General features: G+C 51.8%; 1 protein-coding gene across 2 annotated transcripts in view; it reads left to right on the forward strand.

The window, feature by feature from the left end:
* Nucleotides 1-3,294: 3,294 nt before the first annotated feature.
* The window catches only part of PPP2R5C (protein phosphatase 2 regulatory subunit B'gamma), a 120,863-nt gene continuing 108,114 nt past the window's right edge, over nucleotides 3,295-16,043 (forward strand). Inside the window, exons 1-2 of one of the 2 annotated variants that reach the window (XM_031454323.2) lie at nucleotides 3,295-3,361; nucleotides 4,296-4,361. In XM_031454323.2, coding sequence (XP_031310183.2) covers nucleotides 3,335-3,361; nucleotides 4,296-4,361 — 93 coding nt within the window. In that variant the 5' untranslated portion in view covers nucleotides 3,295-3,334. The remainder of the gene's footprint in view (nucleotides 3,362-4,295; nucleotides 4,362-16,043) is intronic. The other variant, XM_031454325.2, reaches the window with a different exon arrangement.

Genomic DNA, 16,043 nt, shown 5'->3' on the forward strand with positions numbered 1-16,043 from the left:
GAGCCAGGAGATGGGGCTCTGGGTCAGGGAGGTCAAAGCTGCAGCCTGGCAGGCAGGACCAACTTGGGACCAGCCTCAAGAGGACCTGGTGAGGGCGGGGCCCCCGTCATGGACACCTTCCAAGACAAGCGAGTGAGCAGAGCTTCTGAGGGTAGACTGCCAATTCCAGGTCAAGGGCCATCTTCTCTCTGCCCTGCTAATCTGCACCACCTACTCCCCAGAGTGAGTGAGGCCACAGGACTCTGTGCCCCTGTGGCTGGTGACTGCAGTGCAGCCAAAGACCTATGTCCTCTGGGACCTCTCTGAGCCTCAGAGAGACCTCAGGGGCACAAATGAAGCAATCCATTGTACAGAGAAGCCAGACGTAGAAAAAGCAATTCTCAGTTACTACGGGCCATCTCAGAGAAGTGCTCCAGAAGGTGGGGTCTGAAGAGAAGGCACTGTGTGTAACACGGGCAGGGCCTATATGAACATGGAAGGAAGGTGGGGCATCGCAGAAGAGGTAACCCTCAGGCACGTGTGCACACACTTACAACACACACACACATCTGAGTATGAGCACACACACACACACGATCTCTATATCCCATTGACAGTCTACTTTGAATCCCTTCTTCTGCGAGCAGAAGCTACATGTACCTTAGCGTTCCTGTAAATGCTGCAGCAGCCAGGACACTGCTCGGTACCCAAGGTCCCCTGTGAACATTCTGTAACCAACTGCTGGTTAACACTGGATCTGGGATAGCCCTTGTCAATGTGGGCAAATGAAAACCAGTTCAATGGCCATTGAGGAACACATGTGCCAGGCGACAGTGTTGATTCCAATTTCTCTGGTTACTACGGTTTCAAGGTCATTGGGTGGTAATGAGGCAGCTTTTCTGGTATCTTGTCCTAGACTTTCCCTTAAAGTCAAATTGAGCTGATAAATACCTTCCCAGACATGCACTGACCCTCTGAGCGTCAGATCTGCATTTCTGTTTGCCAGATAAGACACCTTGACTGGTAGGTAGCAGATGCAGCTCAACTTGACATGTCCCACGACTGAAATCACATTCCCTCAAAAGCTCACGCTCCACTCGTGTCCCTCATCACGATGTTGCCCCAAATACAAACACGGGCATGAGCCTCTTATCTCCAATGCTGGCTCCCTCCCACAAGGAGCAAGTCGGCCTCCTGAGTATTTGTGATCCTTCCTCCTGTTACTGCCACACATCTGGACCACAGTTAGATGCTGGTTGCTCCTCTCCCCCAACATTCCTGCCACGGATGTCTTCAAAAGCACAAATGTGAGCAAGTCACTCCCCAGTGTAATATCCTTCGGTGACCTTGAATTGCATTCATTCAAAAAGAAAGCCAATTCCCCGCCAAAGCCTAGGAGTCTTAATTGGAAGTCTTTGTTCCTTCACTCTCATCTCCGGCCATAACAAAATACTCCCATGTTCTTTCATGCTCCCAAGCCAGACCACTCTCACCCCAGTCGTCACAGACTTGTCGTGTCGTATGTCACGTCTTCTGATTCCTGACTTTCTTCTGTCTCCACCCCAAGGATGTGGAATGCTTGCAGACAAGGGTAGTGCCTTGTTCACCATGGAATTCCTTGCACCATGCTTTGCACACAGTGGGCGTCCAATAAATGTTGAATGAATGAACGATGCACAGCACTGCATTAAGGGCTATGATATAAGGATATTGGCGGCAGAGACTCGTCTTGGGGGAGCTCCTCAGCCCCCTTAGAACTCCTTGGCCATGAACTAATAGTTTGAAAATTATCCCTTTTGATATAGGTTGATACTGGGTTTATTAAATTGTCAGCAGATATTTTATTTGCAAAATGAAAAGTTATTGCCTAGAAGCATTGCTCTACCCTCCTCCCACGGTTTTTTAAAAAACTATTTGTTTTGGAGAAACTACCAACCCACTCAAAAGACTAATCAAAAACCATTTCTTCTGCACGAATAGCTGAGGCTGTGCAGTTTACCTGCAGATACTCATCTAAAGGCGCACATTCAGACACCTGCAGGCAGAACTTACTTTCAGGACCTCCCACGATACACCTCACTTCAGATCTTTTTTTTCTTCTTCTTGTCTTTTAGCTTTTAGCAGAGCAGCACAGAAAAATCGAAAATGCTTTGCAAGGAAACTTTCAAGAGTGAAAACCGCGGCCTAAGAGAAGCAATGCTTCCCACACCTGAAATTCGCTCACATCTAGTCTTAATACCTAATGTATTTCTGCAATAGCAAGACTGGAAGTAGTATATCAAAAAGTTTTCTTCCCTTGAAAAACTTCCCTTCAATAATCTCCCCAGAGCTACTAGAGAGGGGAAAGAAATCACGTGACTCCTGGGCATTATGCAGCGGATCCCTCATATGCTTATGATCAAGCCAAATTAAAGAATAAAACAAAATCCCATTGGCGTAGCTGGAGCCTGACCTGCGGGGCGGGAGGAGGCGGGGCGGGCCTCGGTGGGCGGTGCCGACGCGGGAGGAGGCGGGGCGACTTCCCCAGTGGGCGGGGCCTAGCAAGGACGCGCGAAACCGCTGCTCGCTTGGCTCCTGGGCCCCGTCAGCCGCCACCACCGCCTCAGAAGTCGGCAAGTGCCGCGGCGGCGAGGGGACAAGGCCAGAGGCTGCCGTTCGCGCTGGGCCGCGCCCCGCCGGCTGCAGAAGTTGTTGCCATCCGATTCAGACGTGCCTTTTCCACGCCTCACTTGCCCCCTGCTCTCTTCGTCCCGAACCTCCACAGCGGTCACCGGCCTGTCGCCTTAGGCTCAGCCCCACTCTCGCTCCCCAGACTCGGCTCGTCTCCCCCAGCAGGTGCCTCGCCGCTGCTGCCGCCACCGCCGCCGCCGCCGCCTCTGCCCAGCCTGAGACGGACTCGAGCCGGAACGCGGCGCGGTAGAACTAGGCCGCGTGCAGGGACTGGGATGCAGGAGAGCGTTAGGGCACGTGAGGACGCCTCGGCCTATGGCGGGGCGTCTGGGGGCGGTGGGGCGGGGCCAGAGCGGGGCGGGGCGGGGCTATGACGGGGCGGGGTCGAGGGCTGGGGGAGGGGAGGGGCGGGCCGGGGGAGGGGCGGAGAGACTCCGCCTCTGCCGCTGCCGCCGCCGCCGCTGCAGCCGCCGCCGCCGCCGCCGCCGGCGCCGCGGCTGCCGAATCCTCAGGGAGCCTGGTAAAGGGGAAGCGCGAGCGAGCGAACGACTCAGTCCCCGGGCGGCGGCGGCGGCGGCGGCAGCGGTGGCGGCCGGGGGGGCGCGACGGCCGGGGCGGGGGCGCTGCTGCTGCGGGGGGCGGGCGGTGGGGGCGGCGGCGGCGGCGGCGGCGGCCCGCACCAGCCATGCCGAATAAAAACAAGAAGGAGAAAGTGAGTCGGGGCCCGGGCCGCCGCACGGGCCGGGCGGGGAGGGAAGGGGCCGCGCGGAGGGCGGCGGGAAACTGCCCGGGAGCGGGGCTCGGCGGGGCTCCGGGGTCTCGCGGGCGCGGGGGCGCTCCCTGCCAGTTCCGGGGTGGGGCGGGGGCGGCGGGTCGCGCCGGGGCCGCGGTGCCCCGGCCGGGACCCGGGTCCTGACGGCCGGGGCGGGGTTAGGGGGCGGAGTGGGCGCCCGCCCCCGGGCAGCGCGCGGTGGGCGTGAGGGGGCAGGTGGGGCCGCGGAGGTGGTTGACCCAGCTTCACAGATGCCTGGGCAGGGGCTTGGGACGCGGGGTGCACACCCTAGCAGGGACCCCCCGGCCGGGGAGAAAGGGGGCAAATGGACCCCCGCTAAATGCTTAGGTAGAATTGTCTGCTCCCCAAAAGGACGTTCTGGGGCTCTGAAATAGTATTGTTATTTTGGGTGGCAGCGGCGGCTGCAGCGATGGCTGAGTGCGCTGCGTTTGCATTGAGGGGGAGCGCGGGGATATTTTTTGCTTCAGGTGGAGCTCTGTAGCGTCTCAGAACCTCCCCAGAAATCCTCTCTCACAGGGTTTAGGATGGGAAGGAAAAAAGGCACGTATGTGGATCTTTCGAAATGCCAAGAGCGCTGTATAAATGTGGGTGTACCTGTTTCTGCTTAAAGTTTTCAACGTCAAATAATGCAGACGAAGAAAACGAGGTTCTGAATCGGGTGGGTGGGGCGTCACATCACAATATCGTTCCTCTAACTAAACAATGTGATGTAGAATTTTTTAATGGTATTGATTACGACTGTCAAAAGTCATAGTTAAATTGTATCCGTAATTTAAAAACTGCATTTTGGTTTATCTGATGTTTAGCAGTCAAAAATTGAGAAGCCTGTTTGATTTTGCTTGATCTTTCCCAGGAATCACCCAAAGCAGGGAAAAGTGGGAAAAGTTCAAAAGAAGGACAAGACATAATAGAATCAGAGGTAACTCTTACTAAATATTCACTTTCCATTTTTTCATGAACACCTTTTAATTTTGGGGGTAGGGAGGTGCTGGGGGAGGTAATTAGGTTTATTTTTAGAGGGGGTACTGGGGATTGAACCCAGGACCTTGTGCAGGCTAAGCATGCGCTCTCCTACTTGAGCTACACCCTCCCCTTCATGAATCCCTTTTAATGGAGGGTGAGAAAACCTGCGGTCTTCTAAAATGTTTCTATGAGATTTTTTTCCCCTAGTGTCTTGTATAACTCTCCATTTTACTTCTTTAGGTGTTCATTATTCATCTTTGGGGCAATATGAATGTTTTTGCAAGAGTTGTGCCTGTCTGGGTAGCTGGTATTTTCAAGTACATCATCCCTCTCCCCAGCCTCACCCCTACCCCGCCCCTTAAATCTAGCAGCCCTCCTGTGAAGACTAGTTTCACAGGCTCTCTCCAACTGGAGTGAGTTGTTCAAGTTCCTTTTCGCTTTCCCACCTCCCCCTTCCTTTGCAGGCTGCCAGGTCCGTCTGCATCGCCCTCCTCCGATCACCCTTGCTTTCCTGGGTGCAGCCTTTGCTGCTGGTACCCTGCGCTGGCTCCTTTTCTCTGTTGATGTCTGATCACCTAAGACTCTTCCCCCATAGTGTTGGTAGATTTTGGTTTATCTAGTTTTGGTATTTTTATGCAATCTTCTAGCCTCTTTCACCTTTTTTTTCCCCCTCTGTGTGCATTGGCCAGTTCTGACTTCTTTTGCTTCTTGACTTGGATTCACCGAGGAACAGCTGGAATGCTCCATGAGGGTTGTGTCTACCTGGAGGCATTGTGTTTTGAGAGCATTTGTGGAGCCAGGACTAGACTCTGCCTTTTGTCCCTTGTGCCTAGTTCTTGACCTGGAGCATCTCAGGCTAAGGGTCCGGGAGCTGCATGGACCCAGGCAGAGCTAATAGGCCCTTTATCAAATCGATGGTGGCAGAGAAACTGCTGGATTCGGTGTCGTAGTTCTCCATAGCTGGATCATTGAGGTCCCTGGTCTTATCACAGATGACAGTAATTTTCAAGTGTCAGACCTTTTCCTGTAAGCCAAATTAGAATAGAGTTCATTCAGTTTCATCTGGGAAATAAGTTTAAAGGCCGTTATCTGCAGTTGCCTGATTTTTTTTTTAGCCCCAGGTTATCTTTTCCTTATCATTTGGTACATCCTAAGCCTCCCTCCTCTTCAGCAGGTGGTTTATTCCAGCAAATCTGTTGCCCTCCCCGAAGCAAAAAGCAGAAATCCGAAAGGTTCCTTAAATATGAATACTTTTGTGCCAGCCTTGCCCTGCCCTTTCTTTGTAGCAGACAATCAAGATTTACTGTGGCATCTTGCAGTTGATTTGCTTACTTCTGTGTCACTCTTTTGACTAAATTGATTTAAATGAAATTTAGTCACTGTGCAAATGTGTACCTTTTCTTTCTTTTTTTTTTTTTTTTTTTTTTTTGGTTTATTGATCTTTCCTTAAAACTGCTAAGACTTCCCAGTGCGCCCCCAGCCTCTCACCATTAGTGTCACACACACAACAAAATTAAGGTGTATGGTTCGTTTATTCCTGTTTTAGGGGCAAGAACCTGGCTGGCTGTAAGGATGGGTAATGTTACGTTTGAACTGAAAAAAATCTGTCAACTCAAAAGATACCACAGCCACTAATGAGTAAATGTGTGTTTCAGGTGGATTGGGGTCTTAGACTGTCAGTTGCGTAAGACTCTTGAGGGGTGGCCTGCAGCGTCTGAGTGTGACGCCCCGCTTGTCTTTCTGTGTTTATTCTAGCGTTACTGTCTAGGAGCTGGAGCTACGGAGCTTGAAATTACCACTGCCATGTTGGGCCTCTTACCCCATCCTCCTAAGGGTCCCAGGGGCAACGTGGCATATTAAGCATGGCCCTTGGCAGGTCTCTGTGTGAATCATTTTGCAGGAGCACAGATCAAGACACTCCGTCCCTCTGAACTTTGAGTTCATCCTTGCTTCTCCATTGTTGTCTCTCTCCCCTTGGTCTTCCTCTCCCTTCTTCACTTCTAGTCCCACTCACTCACCGAACACGCTTGAGTCAGGCAAGTGAACTAAACTACTAGACCCAGTCTCCTCCTCACCTGTCTGCCAACATCACTCCAAACTTGAATGTGTTCACCTGAACCATTCAAATAGGTCTGCAGTTCACCTGCTGCTTTTTAGACCTTCCTGATGTCACGTCACCATCCCAGACAGCATCGGCTTAGGTGACACTTGGGAGGCACCTGTGTGAAGACAGCACATCTGGGGCCTGAGAGAGGGGCCGAGCAGGTGCTTGTCCAGGGCCGAGCAGCCAGGTTTGGGGAGTATTCCCAGCAGAGAAAACCTTAAAGAACCTGGCCTGCCCTTCATACACCACTTCACATGTGGGGAAGTCCTTGTACAAAAGTCCTGGCCGGCAATAATCTGGCCTCATGGAAGAGAACAGAGCAGGTGGCCCATGTTGCAGACCACTTTGTGGCTAGAACAAGGGAACGTTTGATGGCATGGGTTTTTAACAAGAGGATGAAGCCCTGCAGTAGCGGATAGAGTGATTAGGGGGAAAGTGCTCCAGCCAGGCGGGTGGCTAATAAAATGCTGACCCCTGATTGCCCTGCACGATGGCCCCTAACTTCTGTGGCCCTGTTCCCGCATCTCTGCAATGACCCAGGGAGTTTCGAATTTGGCCATTTTTGACTATATGGGATAGATTAGGCACGATCCCCTTGGAAGGAGCTTTCCTTGCAAGGTGGATGGCAGGGTGTACCCTTCCACGTAGCAGAATATAACCAGAGTCAAACTGCTGTCATGCAGCTTTCATCTTTTAGCAGAAATTTCTGCTTCTTGAACAATGTGCATTAATACATCTTTCTTTTCTTCACTTCTGTTTCAAATGGAATGTTTAAATTTTACTTGCTTATCCACAAGTGTCCTGGGAATCCGGGTTTCCACCCAGTACTTCCTGCTGATTTATTTCATAGCACATTTTAAGGAGTGAGGCTGCCGATGGGCTCACGGTAACTGGAAGTGAGAGAACTGTGGAGGTGGTCACATCTCTGAGCAGCTGTTCTCCGTGCAATGTGCAACTCTGTAGAAACGTAGCTGGGCTCATTGGGTGAACATTTAGAACCTTAGTACATCGCTCAGTGATTGCTGAAGTCCGTTTAGGAGGGTCGGACATGCCGTCATGTTTTTTGTTATTGTTGTTTTAATTTATGTGCTGTGTCCACAGTTATGTTTTTAAAAGTGCTAATGCTTTGTCTAAAGCAGTTTTTTGTTTTAAGCACATTAAAGGCTGTTGGAGTGTTGTTCTCCAGTTGTGTGTCTTACTTCTCCTGCTTCAGTGTAGTTTTGTTTGAAAGTCCCTACAGCAACTCTTACGTAACATCTGTTGCTGAAAGGAAAGCTGATCAACCTCTCTCCAGCTCGGCTGATTTTGACACCATCCACCTTTAGTAATAACTTTTCTTTCTCTTGATAATCTGTCCCTTTACGTTCCCCTGCCCTCTCCCCCGGGGCTCCGGAGACGGAGAGCCAGGCTTGCTGTGGTCCCAGAGGTGTAGGTGGTGGAGTCGTGTTTTAGAAAGTAAAACTGAAATTTTGGAAATATTTATTAATTCATCTAATAATAACAATAACACCCCTCACATGTTTTTATGAAAGTTACCTTTTCAGGAAAAATTTTTTGGCCTTCTAGTCACTTGACTGTAGCGGAGTTTTCACCTGAGTAAGTTGGAGGAGGACACTGGCAGTGGTTTTGTTGGTGCCTGTTTTCTGGGGAGGCAGCCATGATTGCCCCCTTCTGAGGAGAAAGTCCCCGATTCCCCTCCCCAAAACAGCAAAGCTGCTGTCTGTAGGCTGAACCCTTCCCCTGGGGCCTCCTGTGCTACACTGTCATCACTCTCTTCTCGACTTTTTCCAGTGCAACCCTAAACTGGACTCAGTGAAACTCAGAGAGGACTCAGAGGAATAGCACTTAAAACTTTTTTGAAATTCATGTGTAATTATTATGTAGGAAATGGAATTTCCTGCTTTTAACTGCCATTCTTCCCAGTCACAGCGCATTGTCTTTGCTTAGAGCCCCAGTGTAAATTTAGGAAGGATGGAGGCTCTGCAAAGAGAAGGGTCTTGAGGTTAGGAGGTGCCCTGAGTTCACTGCCCTCCGGGTGGGGGAGTGAGGTGGCAGGTGGTTGTTCTGAGCTGTCCCCTCGCCGGCGCCCACTCCTGTCCTGTTACAGGCTTGATGCCCGATAGACCCTGAGTGCCTCCCACCTGAGACCCACTACCCTGAGCGGGCAGCGCACCCTCGGCACCAGGGACGTGTGGAGCCAGGTGCCTGCTGTGGGGCTGCCTTGGGTTCCCCGCATCCTTGGCCTTCCCCACTGGTGTGGTAGCTTCCCATCCCCACCAGTGGTAACAACCACAAGTGCCTTGGCGCCACCCAGTGTCTCCTGGAGGGCAGAGCGACCGCTACTCTAGAAAGACCCTCCACAAAGCAGGTGTGTCTGCTCGCGAATCACACCTGCACACGTTGTGAGCGAAGTGGTCCCTTTAGCACAGAAGGGACATCAGCACTGCTCTGCGCTCTGAGAAAGTCCTGGGTCTCAGAGGGCTTTCACTTAGGTGGACTGTAGCTCTGTGGTATTTTCCATGTTAGAAGCTAAAATTGAAAATTTTAAATATTCGTTAAATCATCTAATAATAACACACCCATTATGTGTTCACATAAATAGATTGTTTTGTGAGAAATAACTATTTACAAAAATTCACTGAGAAAAATGGCATAGGTCTATGTTTTTGCAAATCTCTTCAACGTCTGGCCCAGCAGCAGAGTCCGTGCCCGCATTCAGTCCCTTTTGATATCACGTCTGGTAGCCTGTGAAAAATCATCATAATGATGGTTATAAAGGCAGTGTGTGTCTTAGTATAGCAATAAGTAAATAAATAATACATAATCAATCAATAAATAAAACAATAGACCCAGAAGGTGCCTGAGGGACCCCACTTTGAGAACCATTATGGAACACTCTCCATCCTCTCCTGCTTCTCCGAATCCTTTCATCTGTTTAACTCCAACTCGAGTTGATTTATTCTGAAACTTACGGGAAGCTTTTTCTCACCATCTTGGAACATATATATTTTTTTTTACCATCTTTTAAATTTAATAGTGATGACTTGCTCTTCCAACTCCTTAGAATATCTTCACTTACCTGTGGCTCACCTCCTGAGCTGGAAGGCGCCTGAGGACAGCACCTCAGCCTGACCCCTCTTTGCACTTGCCGTGTACGTTAGGGCCTGGAGTCGAGAGGCAGTAGTTGTTGGATTTTAAAAGTGCCCAGCAAGGAGCAGAGCTCCAAACCAGTCAGCTTGCTGGTTTTCCTGATACTGTCAACTCGAAAGAAAAAAAAATCTCTCTTTGCTAAGAGGCTTATTTTATTGCCTCTCTGATCCTCTAAGAGAATTTTAATGCAGAATTTTCATTCAGTATAATTTATTTCAAATAAATAGCATTACACTAAAGCAGAAGATGATAGCCTTATGTCTTTCTCTAACGTTTTGTGATAGTTTTTTTTCAACATTTGAAAAACTTTTTTAAAAACATTTAAAATTGTTTTGGTGGGGGGCCAGGGGGAGGTAGTTAGGTTTCTGTATTTATCTTAGATAAAGGTAGTGGGGACTGAACCCAGGACCTTGGGCATGCCAGGCATGCACTCTACAGTGAGCTACACCCTCCCCTTGTGAAAGCTTGAAGCAGAGTACGGCTGACCCTCGGGCAGCACGGAGGTCAGGGTGCTGGCACTCTGTGCAGTCACAATCCGAGTGTAATTTGCGGTCAGCCCCTCCTGTCCAAGGTTCCTCCGTGTCTGTGGTTCTGCCTCCAGGCGTTCAGCCCACCTTACTCGTTGAACACCTTTTTGTGTTGTCCTTACTCGTTGAGCACCTTTTTGTGTTGTTTGTGAAGTGTCACCCCTTTTGCTTCTGGACACGCAGGGGACTTGGGAGTAACTTGGCCCTGTTCAGCCGTCCCCATCCCTGCGGAGCAGGTGGGACAATGTGGACCAGGTTCTCGGCTCTCACAGGTCCTTGTGCAGAGCCCTGGGAGCTGCGGGGGAAGAGACGGATATTCTAAAGCATCTAAGCAAACAGAGGTCACGTTAAATTATGGGGCTCCCGAATGCATGCTGAATGTGGGGGTGTGTTGTGGGTAAAGCCAGCAAATAAGATCAGTCATCTTCCTCTCCCTCCTAAAAAAAAGCTCCATTTCACAGTGTGTAATTCTAGAGAGACCTCTTCAGGCGACTTATGTGCAATAATCTAAAGTGTTGCCAGTTCATGAAGGCAGCAGAGAGTCCCCATGGTACCGCAGGTGCGGAGTGAGTGCAGGCCCAGAGCCAGCCCGGTGATGGGGCCACCTGCGTGTGGCGAGCTGGGCCAGCCAGCCCGCAGCCACATCCATCACCCACGTCCACCATGAGGGTGCTTTCCTGAGTCACAGGGAAAGGCCTCCTCGGAAAGATTGCAGCTATAAACAGTCTTCAGTATTTCCTTAGATCCTGGGTACCTGCCAGGGTCAGGGCTGGTGCTCTGGTTTGGCCAGTCCTGCGGTGACGGCCCTGCTTTTTCTGGCTGGGTGCTGTGGTGGGCACAGGCTTCGGGGTCGGGGGGCTGCTTCTTGGTCAGATCTGAGAACAGCCGCTGTGGGGAAGTGCTGCTTCCCGGGCCCCAGCCACCGTGTCTTCCTAGTTCTCTCCACCTGGGGGCGTGAGAGAGCAGGCGAGAAGGTCCACTCTCCATGGGGGAGAGACAAAGCTTTATTAGTTTGAGGACTTTGCATTTTCCTTCACCATCCGTGTTTTTAGAGGTGAGCTTTAGCAGCGCTGCAAAGGGGTGTCAGCTCCGACCCAAAGCAGCTTCTCCCAGCGGGAATATCTAAGTACCTGGCAGCCCTGAGCCGGACCTGCGCTGTCCCAGATGCTAGCCATTAGCCACAGGTGGCTATTTAAGTTTAAATGAATGAAAATTAAGTTGGGTTGAGGAATTCAGTTCCGCATTTCAAGTGCTCAGTAGCCACATTGGACAGCAGCTAGAGAGCATCTCCCGTTTCACAGAAAAGTTCTGTTGGACAAGCTGCCTTGGACCCTGGCAGTGTTTTTCAAAATAATTCTAACGTGAGTGCATTTAACTTAACTTCGTTAGCTATCACTCTTCTTAATATGAAATATCAAACTTCAGATTAAATTGAAGGGGAAAGAAGACATATAGACTGGCACAAAAAGAAGGAAGTGGATAAAATTAGGGAAAAGAGGAAGGTGAGAAGAAAAGGGAATTCATTGGTGAGGTGGGAGGAGGCCCCAGTGACCACTTGTTCCCAGACCTGCCCAATTCCTGCAGACCCATGCCCAGAACAGACGAGGCCACGCCGCCCCCTAGGAGTGGGCCCAGAGAGGCTCCAGGGACGCAGCAACCTCATGTCCCTCCTGTCTTTCTTTTTAGACATTTTATGTTTATTTTGGGGGAGATCAAAACGTACATAGTTAAAAAATGAAACAGTTCAAAAGTCTGTGTTTCCCTCTTTACCTGGCCCCCCTCAGCCCTGCACCCCGGGACAGACCTCCCGGGGCTGCTCTGATGTGCCCCGTAGCCCAGACCCAGGGGAGGCAGCACCAGCATTCCGGGGAGGACGGGTCTGGAGGAGGAGGTCTTTCTGCTCCGGCCATGGACTTTGTCTGTCCTGGGTCGCCTTCCTCCCTTTATCTTGGCCACTCTCTTGCACGCTGCCGGCCTCCCTGCCGCAAGTTCACGCGCTCTTGGGCACCTGGCTGTGTGCTGAGCGCTGCCCGGGACACGGCGGGGCCCCTGCACGTGTGCGCTGTGCTTTCTGTGAGTGCTACGTGCACTCGTGTTTCTAAGGGGCCCTGGGAGCATTGGTGTGAGATCGTCTCAGAGGAGTGGGCAGAGGAGTGGCCCTGGGGCTCTTTGTCACACCAGAACTGGACTCACACGTTTCCAGACACCCCTGGTGAGGCAAGACCAGCTCTGGCAGCCCCCATGCCAGAGACCAGTAGGTTGCTAGCGCAGAGGCCCTGAGTCAGGTGTGAGCTTGGTGTGTCCTCCAGACAGAAGGCCATTTGGCTGGAGGGAAGTGAAGCGTGTCGAGTTGGAGGGATGAGGTTGGAGAGATGCTTGCGGGCCAGGCCCAGCGGGGTCTCAGCTGCCATCGGCAGGGTTGGGGATTTTCACTCTAAGGATGATGGAAGCAGGGAAGTGAGACGATCTGACTCAAGTACAGGGCCTGCGAGTAGGGAGACAGTCTCCGCAGGAGGGTCTCCTGGACGCGCCCGTGCCCGCGGGCCTGCTCCCGGTGCGCTTGTCAGCCCACGCTTGCTTTTCAGGCCTGCGCTGAGAGCTGGCCCTTGAGGCTGCCGACCCCTAAAGGCCAGAATGCAGCCGGCTTTGCTCTGAGGGCCGGCTCCAGCACTTGCCACCTTGGTTTTTCCCAGACAGTCTGGTTTCTTTGGCGCATACCTTTCTTCCCTCAGACACCTGATTCCCCGGTGTTGTGCAGACACGGTCAGTGGCTGTGGACAGGTCAGTGTTCAGACCAAAAACTAATCTCCTTTTCAGCCGCATATCTTTCTCCTGCTGCCAGTGTACCCAGAGTTTCCTAGTCCTGGGCCTGCTGGGGACCCAGTGGAAGAAGGTCACCTGCCCTCTCCCTCCAGCCTCCCCCTCTTTGTGGTTTCCAGATGGAGGTGGCCTCTGTCTTGCTCCGTGGGCCCCACACCTCTGTCTGCTTTCCACTCTGGAGACGTCTGTTGAACACTCTTGTCCTCAGGTGCAGCAGCGACTCCCGGTGGCGCTCATTGTGACTGGAGGGTGTGACTTTCCCATCCTTCACCGTCGCTTGTAATGGAGGCTCAGGAGTTTTGCTGATAATGTGAGTGCATGGCTGACCGCGATCCGGAAAATCTCTTCTGTTCTTCCTTTATTTTCACTTCTTAGCCAGGGATTGATGGCCCTAGGACAGGGGAAACTTTTTCTGTGACGGGTAGTTAGTAAATATTTTAGGATTTGGGGACCACATGGTTTCTGTCGCAACTGCTCAATTCTGCTGTTGTAGCAAGTGAGCAGCCGTAGACAGGATGTCTATGGGCCTGGCTGTGTTCCAGTAAAACTTTATTTGTAGAAACGGGCAGGGGGCCAGATTTGGCCCGTGGGCCGTAGCTTGCAGACCCCTGGCTTAGTGGAACCCAAATCAGAATCAGTACTGAGAGAAGCCCTTTGGCCAGAGACTGGGAACTTTTGCTGTCCTGTGGATCTCTGGGCTCTTCTCCGAAATCGGCAGTGGCTGTGCTCCGGGAAGGAGATATTCCTTTTATTGACCCCATTCACCGTCCTGAAGCTGCTGAGAGACCAGCGATTGGCCCTGCGCAGCTGAGTACAGACGGCATGCCTCTAGCTGTGAGCGTCCAGAACCACAGTGTTCGGGTGGATGGAAGGAGGCGCGTGTTTCCTGAGGTCCCTCATGCGGGAGAACTTCTAGGAGAGAGGCTTGGTCACAAGTCCAGTTACCTGTTTTGTTGCTTGAATGAAATATCTCAAAACACAGAGAATCTAACAAACACCCATATATCTGCTGCCCAGATTTGTTTTCCACTCTGGGCTTGTAGGGGTGCAGTGTGGCTCAGTAGGAGGTTGGGGTCTGGGGTACCGCTGGGCACAGGGACTTTCAGGCTCGTCGCACTGCATGTTGGAAGCCACCGAGGGTGAGGGAGGCCGGGCAGTCTTGCTCTGTCTACCTTCCAGGGTGCAGCCATGGTCACGGCTGCCATGGAAGAGCTGGGGGCCTCTTCTCTGCACCTTCCTGTGGGGGGCCGCTCCACACCCTGGCGCCCGACACGGGCTCCAGACTCCCCCTCCCAGCCCTCCCAGACCCCACTGCCAAGGCCCTAGGATCCCAGCGCCCCATGGTGACAGGCCCGCGTCGAGAGCCCACACAGCCCTGGGAAGGGCAGAGCACAGCACCTGCTTCACCGACAAGGTTTCAGTGAGTCTCAGATCATCCTGAACCCCCCGCCCCAGCTCCCACCTGGAAATGCAGCTTTCCCCAGATGCTGGGGTGGGGGGCACACACTCGCTTTGAAATGTCTAGGGGCTGCCGACTTCCAGGGGCTGCCGGTGGAAGGCAGAGGGCAGCACTTTTGACAAATGATACTGAGTTTGATCACTTCCCGCCACTGAGCCAAAAATAAAGAGGCCTGAAGTAAATCCTGGGGACATCTCTCCCCTCGCTGAGTAAATAGATGAAAACAAAACCATCCAGGGCCTCCATTCCAGGAGAGACAAGAAAGGGAAGCAGTAAGTCTGTCTGAGGTCTTACCCAAGTCAAGTAGCTAGATGGTGTCATTCTTCTTTACAGAAATTTCTTGTAATCACAAGACAGAGAATCCATTTGTTGTTTTGTGAGTTAACACCAAACCCCTAAACCAGGAAGCACGCCCCTTGTTTGCCCCTCACCATTGGGCCAGCATTACCGCCTTCCCGTCCCAGAGCGCAGGCAGCCCTGGAAGGGACAGTCAGCCTGGAGGGGCCAGGGCCCTTCAGGAGCCGGTTTAAGCAGTTGTGGCCTGGATTTGTCGTTCTGCACTGGGTCCTCCCTTACTGCGTGCCCGGCACCGTTCTTGATGTGAACCCAAGTTCATGGTTAAAAAGACAAGCTCTTTCAAAATGCTCCCAGTCTTGTGTTGGAGAGAGACCCGCCATCCCGGTGCCAGGCTCCGTTTAGAGGTCTGTGGGGTCACAGGAGAACAAACTCCGGGTTCTGCCTGGGACAGCAGGGCGAAGGTGGGGAAGTTCTCCCTAAATAAGCTGAAAAGGAACAGATGAAACACTTTCATGTGCAGTAAAACGTACATGATACAAAATTTGCCATTAGTGACCTTTAGTACACTCACAGTGCGGTGCAGCCATCACCTCCACGGAGTTCCAGAGCGTTTTCCTCACCCCAAAGGGAAACCCCTGACATCAGGCTGTCACTTTTCACTTCCCGCTACCCCGGGCCCGGCAGCCACTCATCTGCCATCTCTCCCTGTGGATTTTCCTGTTCTGGTGATTTCATGCAGACGGAATCACATAATATATAGTCTTTTCAGTTTGGCTGCTTTCATTTTGCAGATGTTTTCAAGGTCCGCCTGGTGTCTTGTATCTGTGCGTCGTTCCCTTTTCATACCCCGTTGTTGGGATCTGCTGCATTTTGTTTCATCATCTGATGGGCATGTGGGTTGTTCCCATCTTTGGTTATTTTGAATGGTGCTGCTTTGAATACTGGTGTACAGGTTTTTGGTTCAGCTCCTTTGGGTGTACACCTGGGAGTGGGCTTGATGGGCTGTGTGGTAATTTTGTGTAACTTGCTGAGGAATCGCCAGGCTGTTTTCCGCAGCAGCTGCGCCCTTTTGCATTCCCACCAGCAGTGTCTGAGGGTCTTCGTTTCTCCACATGCCCCCTAACACTTGTTTTCCTTTTTTTTTTTTAATTATAACCACCCCAGTGTGTGTGAAGCAGTAGGACACTGTGGGTTTTATTTGCATTTCCCTAATGGCTAAAGATGGTGAGCCTCTTTCCATGTGCATATTGGCCATTTGTCTTCAGAGAAATGTCTGTTCAG

This window comes from Camelus dromedarius, chromosome 5 (assembly GCF_036321535.1).
Source record: "Camelus dromedarius isolate mCamDro1 chromosome 5, mCamDro1.pat, whole genome shotgun sequence".
Taxonomy (NCBI): Eukaryota; Metazoa; Chordata; class Mammalia; order Artiodactyla; family Camelidae; genus Camelus; species Camelus dromedarius.